The sequence below is a fragment of the Vitis vinifera genome, chromosome 8, assembly GCF_030704535.1.
Source record: "Vitis vinifera cultivar Pinot Noir 40024 chromosome 8, ASM3070453v1".
NCBI classification, from domain to species: domain Eukaryota; kingdom Viridiplantae; phylum Streptophyta; class Magnoliopsida; order Vitales; family Vitaceae; genus Vitis; species Vitis vinifera.
The window spans coordinates 20514708-20529856 of record NC_081812.1 but is presented as its reverse complement, the minus strand read 5'-3'; the positions used below and the strand labels follow the sequence as shown (position 1 = coordinate 20529856).

The 15149-nt window shown below is 32.0% G+C and overlaps 2 protein-coding genes across 3 annotated transcripts; both read left to right on the top strand.

Annotated features, from left to right (window-relative positions):
• The first annotated feature begins 1890 nt into the window (after positions 1 to 1890).
• Positions 1891 to 4655, top strand: LOC100247001 (protein STRICTOSIDINE SYNTHASE-LIKE 2). The gene is made up of 3 exons (XM_002267287.5): positions 1891 to 2399; positions 3394 to 3660; positions 3908 to 4655. The coding sequence occupies exons 1-3, from the start codon at positions 2104 to 2106 to the stop codon at positions 4479 to 4481; spliced, it is 1137 nt and encodes a 378-aa protein (XP_002267323.1). The 5' UTR covers positions 1891 to 2103; the 3' UTR covers positions 4482 to 4655.
• A 4146-nt stretch (positions 4656 to 8801) lies between these two features.
• LOC100253858 (uncharacterized) lies at positions 8802 to 14764 on the top strand. 2 transcript variants are annotated; one of them, XM_002273488.5, is made up of 6 exons: positions 8802 to 9605; positions 10147 to 10253; positions 13144 to 13252; positions 13458 to 13619; positions 13752 to 13925; positions 14486 to 14764. In XM_002273488.5, the coding sequence occupies exons 1-6, from the start codon at positions 9276 to 9278 to the stop codon at positions 14513 to 14515; spliced, it is 912 nt and encodes a 303-aa protein (XP_002273524.1). In that variant the 5' UTR covers positions 8802 to 9275; the 3' UTR covers positions 14516 to 14764. The 2 variants fall into 2 exon arrangements, with proteins under 2 accessions (XP_002273524.1, XP_059595217.1); XM_059739234.1 differs by lacking the exon at positions 14486 to 14764 and having other exon boundaries at positions 9159 to 9605; positions 13752 to 14412.
• The last annotated feature ends 385 nt before the right edge of the window (positions 14765 to 15149 follow it).

The window sequence follows — 15149 nt, the reverse complement described above, 5'->3', positions numbered from 1 at the left end:
CATCTATAACATTTATTCTCATGGTTTTTAGGAGGTTTATTTTGTAAACACTTCCCATTTTTTTGTTTTACCTTAGTATTATTCCACTTCTGGTGGTGTAATGAGGCTTTCTTTTTTTGAGAATTTGGTGAATTATTACTATGAGAACCATGGTATCAGGGATTTCTTCCACGACCACGTCCTCGTCATCACCCATGAGTTTGGGACAATATTGCATTCACTTCAGGGAATGATTCAGATCTAGTTGGATGAGACTGATGATTTCTCATCAAAAGCTCATTTTTTGTTAAACCTTCATGGAGATGATAACGAAGGAAAATCAATGTTTTTGTGCGATCCTACAAGGATGTTTGATTTCTTTATTTGTTCATAGCTCCAAGATTTATTAATAAGTTTGTTTTGAATAACTTCTGGTTATACAAGAGAATTGGAATTTGTATACATAGTTTCTGGCTATAAAATTATTGTTAATAAAAATTGTTTTCCATAATTCTTGTTGTAAAAAATAAGTGAGTACAAAATAAAAAATTAAAAGTCAATATTTTTTATAACTTTGAATTATGATCATTTTGTCAAAAACAAGAAAATATGAAAATTTGTACATAGCTTCAGGCTATGAACTATTTATGTATAACTTCTAGTTACATAATAAAATTACAAGAAGTTAAAAGTTAATATCTTTCATAGCTTCAGGCCATGATTATTTTGTCAGAATAATAAAATATTTAAATTTGTACATAGTTTCAGGCTATGAACTGTTTATATATAAATTTGTATATAATTTCAGACTATGAACATTTATTTATTTATTTATTTACTTTATAGCTTTTAGCTATAATATTGTTTAGTTATATCGTATAATTAAAAATAAATAATTAGGGATTATATATATAACTTCTAGTCATCTATTTGTAATTTTATAATTTTTCCCATAATTTTTTGTTAAAGAGATTGCACATATTTTTCATAACTTCTGGTTATGAATTTACCCTATAATTTATAATTTATCCAATAACTTATAGTTATAGGGATTGTACAAATTTATGTATTCAAATAAAATAAGTGAAAATAGAGATTCAAATGACGATAAAGTATAAAATCATGATATAAGTTTATCAAATACCTTTTTGCAAGAAAGAAGAGATAAAATATTTCTATTTATTTGAAGAAAGAATGTCTTTCTATTTATCTAAAGAGAATAACGTATTTTTTTTATTCGTGCTAATAACGTGTTGTAAAATTATAAAATGAAAGGAGAAGAAAACAAGAAAGACAAATTAGAATATAGGAAAAATAAAATAGAATAGATTTTCATATCTTCCTTTTATAAAGAGCGATAAAGAGATATACATCAATGTGGATGATTATCCACAAGTTCCCGTAATCTGACAAAATCTTATGTTTTATAATACTTTCAATTTTTTTATGTTTGTTTTAAGAAATAATTATATAATTATTCTTAAAACATATTTAAAAATATTAAAAATATATTAAAATTATTTCAGGTCCCTAAATAAACTTTGGTGCTATAAAAATCAAAAATTATTTTTTGCCATCGCATACATTGCAATACGAGCAACATGCATGATTGAGATGAATCGTGGCAGATCTCCGTAAATAAAAAATATCCCTGCACTATTCCCACGTGGAATAACAGAAATAAAACGATAAAAATTGCAATTGATTATGACCTCCCTCTCCAGTGCCGTACCCTCGCTCTACTGTTAAAACTCGAACACCACACGGTCCACACATATATGATAAGAACCAAGATTTTTAGTGCTGGGTTTTTTAAGTTCGGCAACGGCCTGATAATTTATTTATTAATTGTCTAATCCACTAACTACCACTTGAAATATGTATAATTTATTTATTAATTGTCTAATCCACTAACTACTAGCTAAGAAATCAAAGTTAGTGACCCACTATGACAACATTTGATAAAACCAATTGCCACTTTTCCTAGAATCATTGCCCAAGAAAATAACGCCCAGATCCCCGAAAACAACGCCTCACTTGCCGCATCTTTTTTTTCTCTTATATATGGAGAAATGTATGTAATTATATGTCATTCATAAACTCCTACTTCTCCGATTGGAGTCCATGGCCATGAGCTCGAAGCTCCTCCTCGCCGCAGCTGCAGCTGCAGCTTTTCTAATCACTGCCTTAATCGCCGGCAAGCGTACGAGTTTGTCTTCTCCGGAGTTTGATTCCGAGAAATTCTCAAACCAGAAAGATGCGGTTATTCCAATTCCAACTCCGGGTGCAATTGGGCCGGAGAGTTTGGCGTTCGACTCTGTTGGCGGCGGACCCTACACCGGCGTATCAGACGGCCGGATAATCAAGTGGGAGGAAAATGAAGAGAGGTGGGTGGATTTTGCAACGACGTCTTCAAAGAGGTGCGTCCTTTCTTATCATAAATTCATGATCAACGTAGATTTTGCCGAAATGTGATAATATGGTGCAATTTAAGGTTTAAGTGATTTGGAGCAACCACTAACATGGCAATCAACATGCATTGATACAATGTAGTGATGGTAATAGGCGGGTGAATGGGTGGGTTTTGTTGGGTATCCATCAAATCTTATTCCGATTTGATAGTACCATTTTGAAATTTAAATAAAAGGGTTAAAAGTGGATTTGAGATTTTTTTTAAAATCTTATCGTCTTATGTTGTGGTCGTATGTATAAAATTAATTATTTTTTATTTTTAATATAATAAATAATAAAAATAAAAATGTTTTTAATATAATAAATTATAATATTTTAATTATTTGTAAAATATATTTATTTAATATAATTTTAAAAATTAAACCAATGAAATTAAAAATTATTTTGAATAAAGGGGCGGTTACCATCGGTCGCATGAAGGTCACCCGCCATTCAAAAACACTGCATTGCCAAATTGTCATCAATTTGGTGTTGGAGAAAACAAAAAGGTGGTTGGGGGAACAGAGACACGTACCGACTTATATTGCAAAAGAACCAATTTGATAGGACATTGCCTTATTCCTCTTGAAATACCAAAACGTATCCATCCCACACTTTATACACCTACGTTCCATCCTTTCTTTCCTGAAGGAATGGAAAGATATTATTAATCAGAAAAATAATATTATTACTATTTTAGATATTACTGATATTTGATTATTTATAATTCAATTAATAAATAAATGATTTGATCTTTGTTTTGGTTAATTAGACTATGTCTAGTCCCTAACAAATTTGAAAGAAAATAAAAAAATGAAAAAGTGTTTAAATTTAATAAATTATTTTTTTATATTTATTCTGTCTATTATAATAAGATTAAATAATTTTAATTTTATTTATTTATTTTTTATATTTATATTGTGAAATCAAATACGAAAACCATTCTCACGATTTTGTGAGCAGAGAAGGGTGTAGAGGATCCCGGGATCACGTGCCCTTGGAGCACATTTGCGGGCGCCCATTGGGCCTGAGTTTCAGCGAGCTCACCGGTGAACTCTACATTGCGGACGCTTATATGGGCCTTCTCGTTGTGGGCCCCAATGGCGGGCTTGCATCTACAGTTGCTTCCGAAGCCCAAGGCACTCCTTTCGGTTTCAGCAACGGGGTGGATATCCATCAAACAAACGGAGCGGTATATTTCAGCGACAGCAGCTCACGCTACCAAAGGAGGTATGTTAAATGGGTTGGAAAGTGGGTCAGGCCCACGTAAACTACATCTCAATGGGCCATTGGGCCCATGAAGAGGGGTGAAGTTTGCTGGGCCCACTTAGCAACCGAGGCTTGGGAACTGAACATTATGACCAGCCCAAGCAAGTTGTTCAAAGAAGATTGGGAATTTTTTCATGCAAAATTCCTTTTCTTTCTTTCCTTTTTTTTAGGCTTAACAAGAGAAAAACATACGTTGACAAATGTACAGGAATTTTGTGGCTGCGATAATCAGTGGAGATAACACAGGAAGATTAATGAAATATGAGCCAGAAAGCAAACAAGTAACAGTTCTTCTCCGGAGTCTAGGGTTTCCAAATGGAGTAGCGTTGAGCAAAAATGGCGATTTCATTCTACTTTCAGAGACTTCCCGCTGCAGAATTCTAAGATTTTGGCTTCAAACATCTAAAGCTGGGACTGTTGAAGTTTTCACTCTACTCCCTGGGTTCCCGGATAACATCAAAAGGAACAGCAAAGGGGAGTTCTGGGTGGGAATGCATTCAAGGAAAGGAAAGCTTGTGGAGTGGTTTCTTTCATATCCTTGGATAGGGAGAACTTTGCTTAAGCTTCCATTTCCCCACGGTTTTCTTTCGTTTTTCTCCAAGTGGAGAAAGACTGGGTTTGCAGTGAGGCTGAGTGAGGAAGGCGAAGTACTGGAAATCTTCGAGCCCAAGAATGGAAATGGATGGATCAGTTCTATCAGTGAAGTGTACGAGAGAGATGGGAGTCTATGGATTGGATCCGTAACCACGCCTTGTGTGGGAAAATATGAAATGCAGACATGAAAAGTGAGTTTATAAACATGCATGCATGAAAGAATCTTTGACTAAAGTTGCAATGGCATATGTATAGAATTGGATGTGCAGTGACCATCGCATGTTGGGACGACTGACTTGGTTACTGCATTCATTTTCGTATTATTAATCTCTGTCTTTCTTTCTAAAAACAAAAGCTTTGAACTGTTTGATCTTTGTGGGGAAAAAAAAAAAAAAAAGTAAGAAGAGGTGAGGGTGAGGAAAAATTACATTTTTTTTTTATTTTCTTTTACTATTTATGAAATGGTCGAGATAAAAATAAATAAAAAATTGCATGTTGTTAATGGTTCAAATAGCCCCTTTATGAAAAATAAATAAATAAAATTAATCATTTTATCAAATTTATATTTAAAATTATTTTTTAATTGTCATGTAGAGTCATATAATTATTATTATTTTTTAATTTTAAACTAAAACCTCACTTATCAATTAAAACTTCATTTTAAAAATAAAGTTGTAACTTTCAACTGACACATCATTTTTAAATTAAAGCTTTAGTTATCACTTATTTTTTAACTGAAATTTTAATTATCAATTAAAACTTTATTTGTTTAGAAGGATAATATAATACTTGTATGATGAAAAAAATATCATATTAAATATAAGTTTTAAAAGATGCTTAAAATCGTATATTAATTAACATAAATTAATATTATTATTATTATTATTATTATTTTATAGATATTACATGATAAACATTAGATGAAAAATATTTTTCTTGGTACATTTTCGTCCTGTCCTTCACGTTTTCCCTGTAACCAAACATTATCCGAAAATAGCCAATCTTCAACTACGAGTGAGATAAAATCGTTGAAATGATTGAAGCAAGGATGAGGTGTTTATCTTATCCAGATTCCGTTTGAAGCAAGTTCTCTGCGGGGCCACTAGTGAATCTATGTTTGGTGCCATTGGTTTCGCAATTTCCTGGAAGAACGGGAGAAGCCTCTCAAGTATTTTCCACTACTTCCAACCACTAAAAATCCCGCCACTCTATCGTGTAATGCAAGAAGAACATGTCCTTGCTTTTTGTACGAGAATATGTCCGAGAAAAAGAAGCAATTCTGCTACATTTTCAATATGAATATTTATTTTGATTTTAGAAAACAACATGCCTTTATGAGTGGAATACGCTTTCATTCGAGAGTAGTATGTTGGTTGGTTGATACCAAAACAGCTGTCGACAGGCACTGGGTCGAGGGTGGTCCTCACTTTGCTTTTACTTCTTGGCCATGGCTAAGAGCGATCATTTCGGTCAAAAGCAGAGACGAGGAGATAAGAGTCCCACATGGCTCGCTTGGAATGGGCGTTCATCAATCAAACATTTTGTTGAAACTATTACAACAGCGAAAACAATTTTGAAATTTTGTTTTTAAAAATTGTTCTTTATATTTATAAAATAAAAGTTTATTTAGAAACTTAAAATGTTTTTAATATTTTTAAATATATTTTAAAAATACTTTTTATATTTAATAATTCCACATCTTTATGTAATTATTTATTAAAATAATCATAAAAAACAAGTAAAAATACTATATTTTCTATTATTAAAAATATAAAACATTTTTTTTATTGTTAAAGGTCTATTTGGAAAACAATTTTGAAGAATAGTTTTTAAAAATCCAAATATTATAATAGTCTTTTATGCTTATTGTAATTTAAAGGAGTTTAAAATATACATTTTAGTTATTAATAAAAATATATATAACTAAAATTACTTTTAAAAACACTATTTGTTGTCAAAAACGTGTTCCCAAACGGTAGTATGGGCCCACTACGGCCTTGATAGTTATGAGTTTGGGCCCACTCATCACCTACCGGTCCATTTCCTTGGCAGCATCAGGTCTTATACAGTGGGCCCCTGTTTCGTGGTGCCTCATCCACATTTGTGAAAATGTCGCGCCCTGCCACATTGATTCGCTGATCACGCCATTCGCTCACCACCTCAACCTTCTCTTTAGGATTTCCATCCTCAGACACTCCTGTGGACTCAATTCAATTTCTGTGGGAATCGGAATTGACAGCTGACTATGAATTCATAATTTTAATTTGTGTGGCAATCATTGGGCCTCCAGCCCACATCACCATTTCCACCTCTGCGTGATTGATTCTATCAATCATTCAATAATATAATACACGTATTAAATTATGTTATATATTTTAAAACAATTGATAAATCGAATTTTACCTGTACTTTTAATTAAAAATAATAATTATTTATATAAACACCCTTCATTATTTCAATTTAAAAAAAAAATATTATTCTTATAAGAAAAAAAATAAAAACATTTTAATTAAAAAGGTAAATAAATCTAGACATGTGAGTACATTAATTTTTAGTTTTCTTCTTTTAAAATGCTTTTAAATATTTATAATTATTAATAATACACATATTATTTTCCAATAACTTTTAATAATAAAGATGAATCGGTTTTTATTATTGGCTATGACAAAAATTATTCCCTTTTATTTATATGTGATTGTGTTTTTTAGAACACAACATAAATAGGATAGTTAGTATGTTTTTCTTATAAATTATATTTAATTCGTATTTTTAGAACAAGACATTTAGTTCATATTATTGAGAATATGATAGTTGGTTCGGTTTCTTAAAAATAATATTTAATTCATATTTTTATAAACATGATTGGGTTTGTGTTCACAAAAATTACAGTTTTTAGATATTAGGAGACGGGTAAAAATAATATTATTAAAAATATAAATAATAAAATAAAGAATATGGGAGGTTATTGGATTATTTAATTATATTGTTTTTTAATAAAATATTTGAACCTTTTTATTTGGAAATTAGTAAAATACTCTGTCTTTTTGCTCGCCATCGTCATCGGCAAGGGATTCAGCGCATAAAAAATAAAATGTCTAAGATTTAAAAAAATGAGAAACTCAGCGCCTGTTTCGTCTTTTGCTTCGAGCTTAACGCCACGTGGGCAGATAACCGAAAGAAGATAAGAGAGACAGGTTTGTTTGTATTCGAGATGAAAGTGGGTCCCATGTCATTTGATCGTTAATGAATTTGATGACGTGGGCTTCACCAACTTCTCCATCTGCCACATCAGCACATCTTTTCTTTGCTGTCTGCTTTCTTTGTTGAATCAGATGGACTGAATGAATATTAAATACACATTTTTTTCTGCTTTATTACAAAAACACCTGACCTGTAATTCGAATTTACAAAGCTACAATGATTTTTAACCTAAAAATTATTTAGAATATATTTGGTAATTATTTTTAATAATAATTTTTAGTTATTTAAATGAAAAAAAAGAAAACATATTTAATAATTAAAAATATATTTTTTATTATAAAATGTTTTTAAATAATATATTTTAATTATTATTTTATTATTTTTACTTGTTTTTTTTAGATATTTTATATAAAATTAATAATTAAAAATAAAAATTATTTTTAAAACATATTTTAATTTAAAAAACATCTTCCTCCTATGGTAATAGGGTTAGGCGTTTAGAGTTTTCGTATTACAAGTCAAAGCTAAGACCGATTATACCGGATTCTTGCCATGTTAGAAGGTCAGGTCAAAGGGCGAGCAAGTCTATCCCGGGCATGGATCAAAATTTCGGAAAATTTCGTGTATCGACGGTATGGGATTTTTATCGATTTATTGACGATTTCGGTCCGCCCAAACCCAAAACAAATGCATCCTCAACCACCGGCCTGCCTTAAGCACCAAATAAATATATAATACAACTATCACAAAACAAAATATTAAAAAATAATTTTAACAAACAAATTAATAATTATTATTTTATTTTAAAATTTTATTTAATTAATCACTAAAAATATAAGACCTATCATTATAAATTTTTAACAGTTTTCTATATAATTTATATATTAATTAAATATAAAAATATAAATATTTAAAAAATATACATATATCATTATTTATTTTATATTATTTAATACTATTAAAATTAATAAATTATAATTTTAAAATAAATTATATTATAATAAAATATCATAATATTATTGTCTAATAATATTTGATATAATTTAATAAATTTTTATTTTTTTATGGACCCGATATTATTATTTGATTAATTATATTATATATATATATATATTAATAAAATAATTTTAAAATCCCTTGTTTAGTATATTATTTTTAAGGTTTTTATTAATATTTTAATAATTTTTTATCTATATTTTTTTTAATATTCATCTTTAATATAATTGAGTACTATATCTCATAATTATCAATATTTTCATCAATGATTCTAGTACAAAATTAGCACTAGGCTATTCAAAACATCTCTCTCTTATTATATTGAAGTTAGTTCTTCATCTCGTTCGCTTACTTGCCTGAAACTCCAACTTTTATCACTTGAAATGCATAAGCTTATCGGCTGGAAAGCAAAAGCAAAATAGCCGGCTAAAAGTGGCTTAGGTCACTGCCGGGCTTTTAATACTCCAATGCAAAGAAAGGAGTTTGAGTGTTTTCAAAAAGAATTACCAAACAGGCCTTACTTTTACATTAGTGTTAAGGTCTTGCAACGATTTTCGTTTCTTAAAAGGTTAAGAAAAAATTGAAGATGCTCCACAGGGGCCAAAGTCGTAATACTACGAAAATCCCGTGGTCAATATAAATTTGCAAAAGCGACCCTCCGTTTTCAGGTCATTAGGCTCTCATAGCTCAGAATAGAAATCAAAATCAAATAAGTTAATAGAGGGAGAGAGAGAGAGTTTTAAAGAGGGAGGCATTGAAGTGCTCACATCAAATGAAGCACGGAGATGGCTCTAATGGCTTCTAGGACGAAGGCATCTAGGGTTCTAAATTGTCTCATAGAGAAAACAGCTTGTCTCAGAACTGGGCCTTGTGCCAATGGCTTTTCTCGGAGGATTCTGGACGACCCATTTGGGGGAATAGGCCATTTTCGCTGTTATTCTTCTTCTGCGGCCGTGGCTTCGAACGAGTCCAGACTGGGTTTGGGTGGGTTTGAGGTTTTGGGACTGAAAGATTACGAGGAGTATAGAAAAGCTCTGTACGGAGAGATAACTCACAAGGCTCTCTTGGTTGATGCCGTCGGTACTCTTCTTGTTCCCTCACAGCCCATGGCTCAGGTTTGCATTTTCGACTTTTGTGCAGTTGTTTTTGGGTTTTTTCTTCCTGGGAATAGACTCGTCTCTTTCCACTTTTTTTTTTTTTTTTCTTTTTCTCTTTCTCTTCTAGCGCATGTGTTTGGTTCTTGGGAAAGAATTAAGGAAAAGTCTTCCTGAACAAGCCATGTCTTGCAAATTTTCCTTTCATTTTTTCTTCATTCTTTCCCAAAAGCAAACAGATAATTTCAGTGTTGTCACACAAAATACGGGTGCTTAGCCATGTGTTTGCATGATCAGGTTTGCATTTTCGGTTTTTGTGCTGATGTTTTTGGGTTTTTCTTCTCGGGGATGGACTCTTCTCGTTCCCCTTTTTTCCTCTCTCTCTTCCTGCGCATGTGTTTGGTTCTTGGGAAAGAATAAAGGAAAAGTCTTCTTAAACATGCTATCTCTTGTCAATTTTCCTTTCACTTTTCCTCATTCTTTCCCAAAAGGCAAAAACTAAACAGAAAATTCAGAGCCCTGTTTTCAGAGTTATCACACGAAATATGGGTACTTATTGCAGATCTATAGAAAGATTGGTGAGAAATATGGGGTGGAGTATTCGGAAACCGAGATATTAAACAGATACAGAAGGGCTTATGCACAGCCCTGGGGTAGATCTCGACTCAGGTGATTTTAATTTTCCCCCCCTTCTTTTCTTTTTCCAAGATTATTATTCGGAAATTTCCATATTTACGTTTGTTCGAATTCTTGATTCAGGAAAACTCATCCAGTGAAATTTTCATATATGATTTTGGGGTCTGCGTCATTCCACAACATAATGAAATTCTGCGCAAATAGCAAGAAAAAAAATATTATACATGGTAACTTATGTTTGGTTCCTGTACCGAGGAAAAATGATTTTATCATATTTGATTATCTATGGAAAAAAAAAAATCAAATATAATTAAGATTAATTAAAAATTTATACATTTTTTAAAAATTATTTAATCTTTATATGGGAAGGTTAAAATAAGTGAAATAAGTTTGAAGTAGCATATAAAAATAATTTATTGACTTTCAATCTATTTTTAATTTTCCTTCATTTTTTCTTTCATTTCCTTTTCTTCTTTTTTTTCTTTTCCTCAAATTTTTTGAGAACCAAACATAGCCTAAATTTATGCCTCTAATCACATCTGGATCAGCTTCAAACATCTTGTTTAATGCTAGATTTGGGAAGCAGAAAGATTTATTTCTTAAGATGTTTGAGTTGTCATAGTTTAAAAGAGTATGCAGCTGAAAGATTTATTTCTGAAAATGTTTGTGAAAAAATTGTTTCTTAATATGTTCAAGTGTCTGAGTTTGAGATAGAGAAAAATATTTATTTCTAAAGGGCTAACCAGGCCATGCCTCATTAATTGATAATTTTATTATGTTAAGAGTGGGATTAGTATTATTATTTGTATTTTGTGGTACTTTTATGGCAAGTTTACCAAATCTTCCACCATCCCTCAAAGTATCAACTGTTGATCCAAGCATTTTTGTGACACTCGAATAGTATTTTAGTGGGTATTATTGTTTTAGGAATACAATGCTGGTTCAGGCTCTAGAATGCTTGTGTGGAGATGAATTTTGATGTGAGACAATCAAAGGTTTGATGGCTTGCTCCTAAAAATAGGCCATAGAGATAGTGCTGCCACTGGTCTCCAAATGATGCCATGGATAAGCTAACTTGCCCATGAATTATGGTGTGTGAGACAATCAATCTAACTTTTCTATACTCGTTATTTAATTATTGTGTCTATTCTGTGTTTTTTGTAAAGGTTCTTTGCCTTGATAAAGAAATATGTCTTTTTTTTTTCTTTTCCCTTTGGTTTCTTTCTCCTTTTTCTTCTTTATTTTAGCACCTTTTGTAGACTATATGTGTACTTTGGTGCACCCTTTTTGCTTTGTGCTATTAATAATATTATTTTTTTGATGCGTAAATAGCAATATATTAAAAACAAGACACTCCAAAAAAGCGCCTCAAAGTACATAAGAAGTATACAAAGGACACCTAAAAAAAGAGCAGGGGACCAAAAAGAACAACATCCCTCAAACAAGGCCCAACTAATCTACAAAATCCACCATGGAAAAGGGGCCGGAAACAATAAATCCCTTTGCCTACACCCAAAGATTACAGAGGAAATAACATTTACAGTTTCCTTTGTAATATATGGGATTGGTCTAGGTTGTTTTTAGTTTTTGGTTCTTCTTCGGTTGTATATTTTGTGGATTTGGTGGGTTCATTTCGAGGGGGCCGTATTTTTTTGTTGGTTCCTCTCATTTTGTTTGCGCTCTTAAACATTCGTTGTATACTTCCTGTGTACTTTGGAGCACTGTTTTGTTGTTTTTTGTTTATAATACACTTTTGCTTTACTCATAATATATATAAATATATATATATACACACACACAGATAGAAAGTAAATGGGTCCTAATGTGATTTATACGTGATCACTATACAATGGTGTTCTGAATTCATTCTCATTTATTGAAGTCATGTAATCTGTAATCCTCATTCCTTTATGCTTGATTTTTGAGTTCTGATTAGGTAGCATACAGGGTTCATGACTTATATAGGTCAGCTTGCTCTCCTTTTAGTCGAAAAGAATTTTCATGGTCTTCAAGTCTTAACACTTAATCAGAAAATATGAATGCTAACCAACTAACTTCGTTAGAGTAGAGAATTTAAGAAATTTCAGGTTAATGAAGTCTGTGATTAATTACTTTTGATTGTCAAACTATATAAGTGATAATAAAACAAGAGTGTCTAAAAAATTACATGGTGGTGGGGAGAGGGGTGCAAGTGCAATGAAGTCTGAGATCAAGTATCATCAGATTTTCTACAATTATTATGCGCACAGTTTGTGGGAATGGGTTTTCCGTAACCATATGAAATTTAGTAAAGTTTTTGGTGAAAATGATAATAAATGAAGCTGTTCAGTTTGTTTGTTGGTTTGGTTTTTTTCCTTTTTTTTTTTTCCATGGAATTTGAAATAAAACCATTACTTTTCTTAGGATCTAATTTGTATGCATATGTATTTCATAAATGAAGTTGTTTAAGCTTTCAAGAAATTGCCTTTTTCTCATCATGATTTTGTTTTTTGTTTTGTGGTTTTTGCACATGACTTACATCTACAAGTTTGTGGTCAAATGGTATTGAGTTTGAATCTGAACCAATCTGCCTTCCTTGATTCATGAAAAGAAAAAGAATCTGCCTCCTGCTAGTTAAGCCTTCTTGTTGTGTTCATGACTTGTTATAGATGTAAGAGGAGTAAGAATAAATATTTTATATTAGTTATTACCTCAAGGTTTAGCAGATATGTACACTTGCTGCCCTTAATTCTTCAGTCTTCATAACAATATCCAACACAATGTGGAGTAGCTTTTAAATAACTCAAAATACATCTGCCCTTTTCATTCTATTGCTTCAACTGCAAAAACCCGAGGTTCTTTGAGTCAGATCTGGTGAGAATTTCTTTTCCTTCAGGTCAGAATTATGACCCTTTTATGAAGCCAGAATTCATTTTTATTGCAGATATGTGAATGATGGAAGACCCTTCTGGCAATACATAGTCAGCTTTTCCACTGGCTGTTCAGATACTCAGTACTTTGAGGAACTTTACCACTACTATACTACTGAAGAGGTCAGGTTCTTTATGTTAGGGCAATGGTTGGTTCATATTTTGGAAATATTTGTCTTGATTTTGATGGAAATAATTGCTTTGATTTTTGGTCCAAAAGCAAGGAAATTCTTCCAGAAGGCTAATCAACAGTATCTACTTCTGAAATGCATCTGGAATCCTTTTACTGTATTTAGTTTTAATTTTATTCAATTTTTTCTGTCCAAAGGCTTGGCACCTCTGTGATCCTGAGGCAGAGAGAGTATTCATGTCTCTTAGAAAAGCGGGTGTAAAATTGGCTGTTGTATCAAACTTTGATACTCGATTAAGACCCGTTCTGCAGGCATTGAATTGCAATCACTGGTTTGATGCTGTGGCAGTGTCAGCTGAAGTAAGTGATTTTTTTCTCCCTCAATTTTTACAATGATGGATTCATGACAGTGTCAGCTTAAAGTGAGCAATTATTTCCTACCTTTTTTGCTGTTGTTTAAAAATGCTTGTCCCTCTCTCTCTTGGAAAACAGGTTGAAGCAGAGAAGCCAAATCCTACAATATTTCTAAAAGCTTGTGAGTTGTTGGGAGTAAAACCAGAGGAGGTTGTTCATGTAGGAGATGACCGGAGGAATGATATATGGGGTGCCAGAGATGCAGGATGTGATGCTTGGCTCTGGGGAAGTGATGTCTACTCCTTCAAGGAGGTACTTATGATCCACACTTCTTTTCTTGCTAAGGAACTCAGTCACATGCATGTTCTTGTTGACCTCTTCAAACAACTTAAAGCTTGAAGTGACTGTGTTCTGGCTATTTTGAGTAGAGCACAAACTTGGTATGAGCACAGCTATAGTACTATGTTTATGATAGAGCACAATGAGTGCTGTTTCAATAAACGCATTTCAGGAGTGAAGAATCTTTAGGGTATGGATTCTATAGCACATAACCCATGTGCATCCTGTATGGTTACTCAACTCATTTAGAGGTGCCCATACACAGGCATACTTAGGTATCAAAAGACATTTTGAGGAAATGAACAATGCCTTTTTTAGGAAGATGGATGTGAAAGGTTCTCATAACATCCTCTATTTTATTTTAGCGCTTTGCCAACCTTTTGGCTTTGGGCAATGTTATCATCCAGTTTGGAACTTATGGAGTGGATTTATCGCAATTGAATTTCAGTTGATTAAATGATGAAAACATAATATGCTAATGAGTTCAAATTTGATATATATGATTAATAATTGTATTGTGTTGATTGATGCAGGTTGCTCAAAGGATAGGGGTCCAGGTCTGATTGAAGAAGACCCTCTTGAAGGCAGGAGGACTGGGGAATGTTTTCATTCCGTAGCTTGGTTGCAGAAGGCTTGTATATAATCTGACCCTGTTTTGGTATTGGTTTCTGTAAGCTAATTGTATGCTAGCTGTGATCGATGTAATTTGTCCTTATGATTGTAGAGCTATTTAGACAACTGGCTTGGATGTGATTAAAAATAAAAATAAAAAAACTCCAAGGAGATGTGTATAAAGGGGGCGATTTTCACAATAGTGGCCTGAGATTTAAGGCTAAAAGTAAAAATGCATCTAAAGGTGGTGTAATTGAGAATGGTTGTTTAAGGGATCATCAAAATCAAACACATGATGCAAAGTAAATGGAATAATTCAACATCCATTTTTTAAAGTACAGCAGTCTATCCATTCTCCTCCTTGGGATGTTAGGCAGCTCGAGTGAATGATTCTAATGCATGTTTTTAGCTTTTTGAAAATAAATTGGATATTTAACAGAATTTTGAAAATATTTTAATTTTGTTAAAAATGTTTTATAGTGCTTTTTAGAAAAATATTTGATATCTGATTCTTTGGAAAGAAGACATTTTTATTAAAAACGTTTTGATTTGAGTGGAAACGTCGCGAAACGCGCTCTTTGTCAA

Coding starts and splice junctions, on each gene's coding strand:
- LOC100253858 (XM_059739234.1), top strand. CDS start 9,276: ATGGCTCTAATGGCTTCTAGGACGAAGGCATCTAGGGTTCTAAATTGT. Junction 9,606..10,146: donor CCTCACAGCCCATGGCTCAG/GTTTGCATTTTC, acceptor TACTTATTGCAG/ATCTATAGAAAGATTGGTGA. Junction 10,254..13,143: donor TGGGGTAGATCTCGACTCAG/GTGATTTTAATT, acceptor TTTTTATTGCAG/ATATGTGAATGATGGAAGAC.
- LOC100247001 (XM_002267287.5), top strand. CDS start 2,104: ATGGCCATGAGCTCGAAGCTCCTCCTCGCCGCAGCTGCAGCTGCAGCT. Junction 2,400..3,393: donor GCAACGACGTCTTCAAAGAG/GTGCGTCCTTTC, acceptor TTTTGTGAGCAG/AGAAGGGTGTAGAGGATCCC. Junction 3,661..3,907: donor AGCTCACGCTACCAAAGGAG/GTATGTTAAATG, acceptor ACAAATGTACAG/GAATTTTGTGGCTGCGATAA.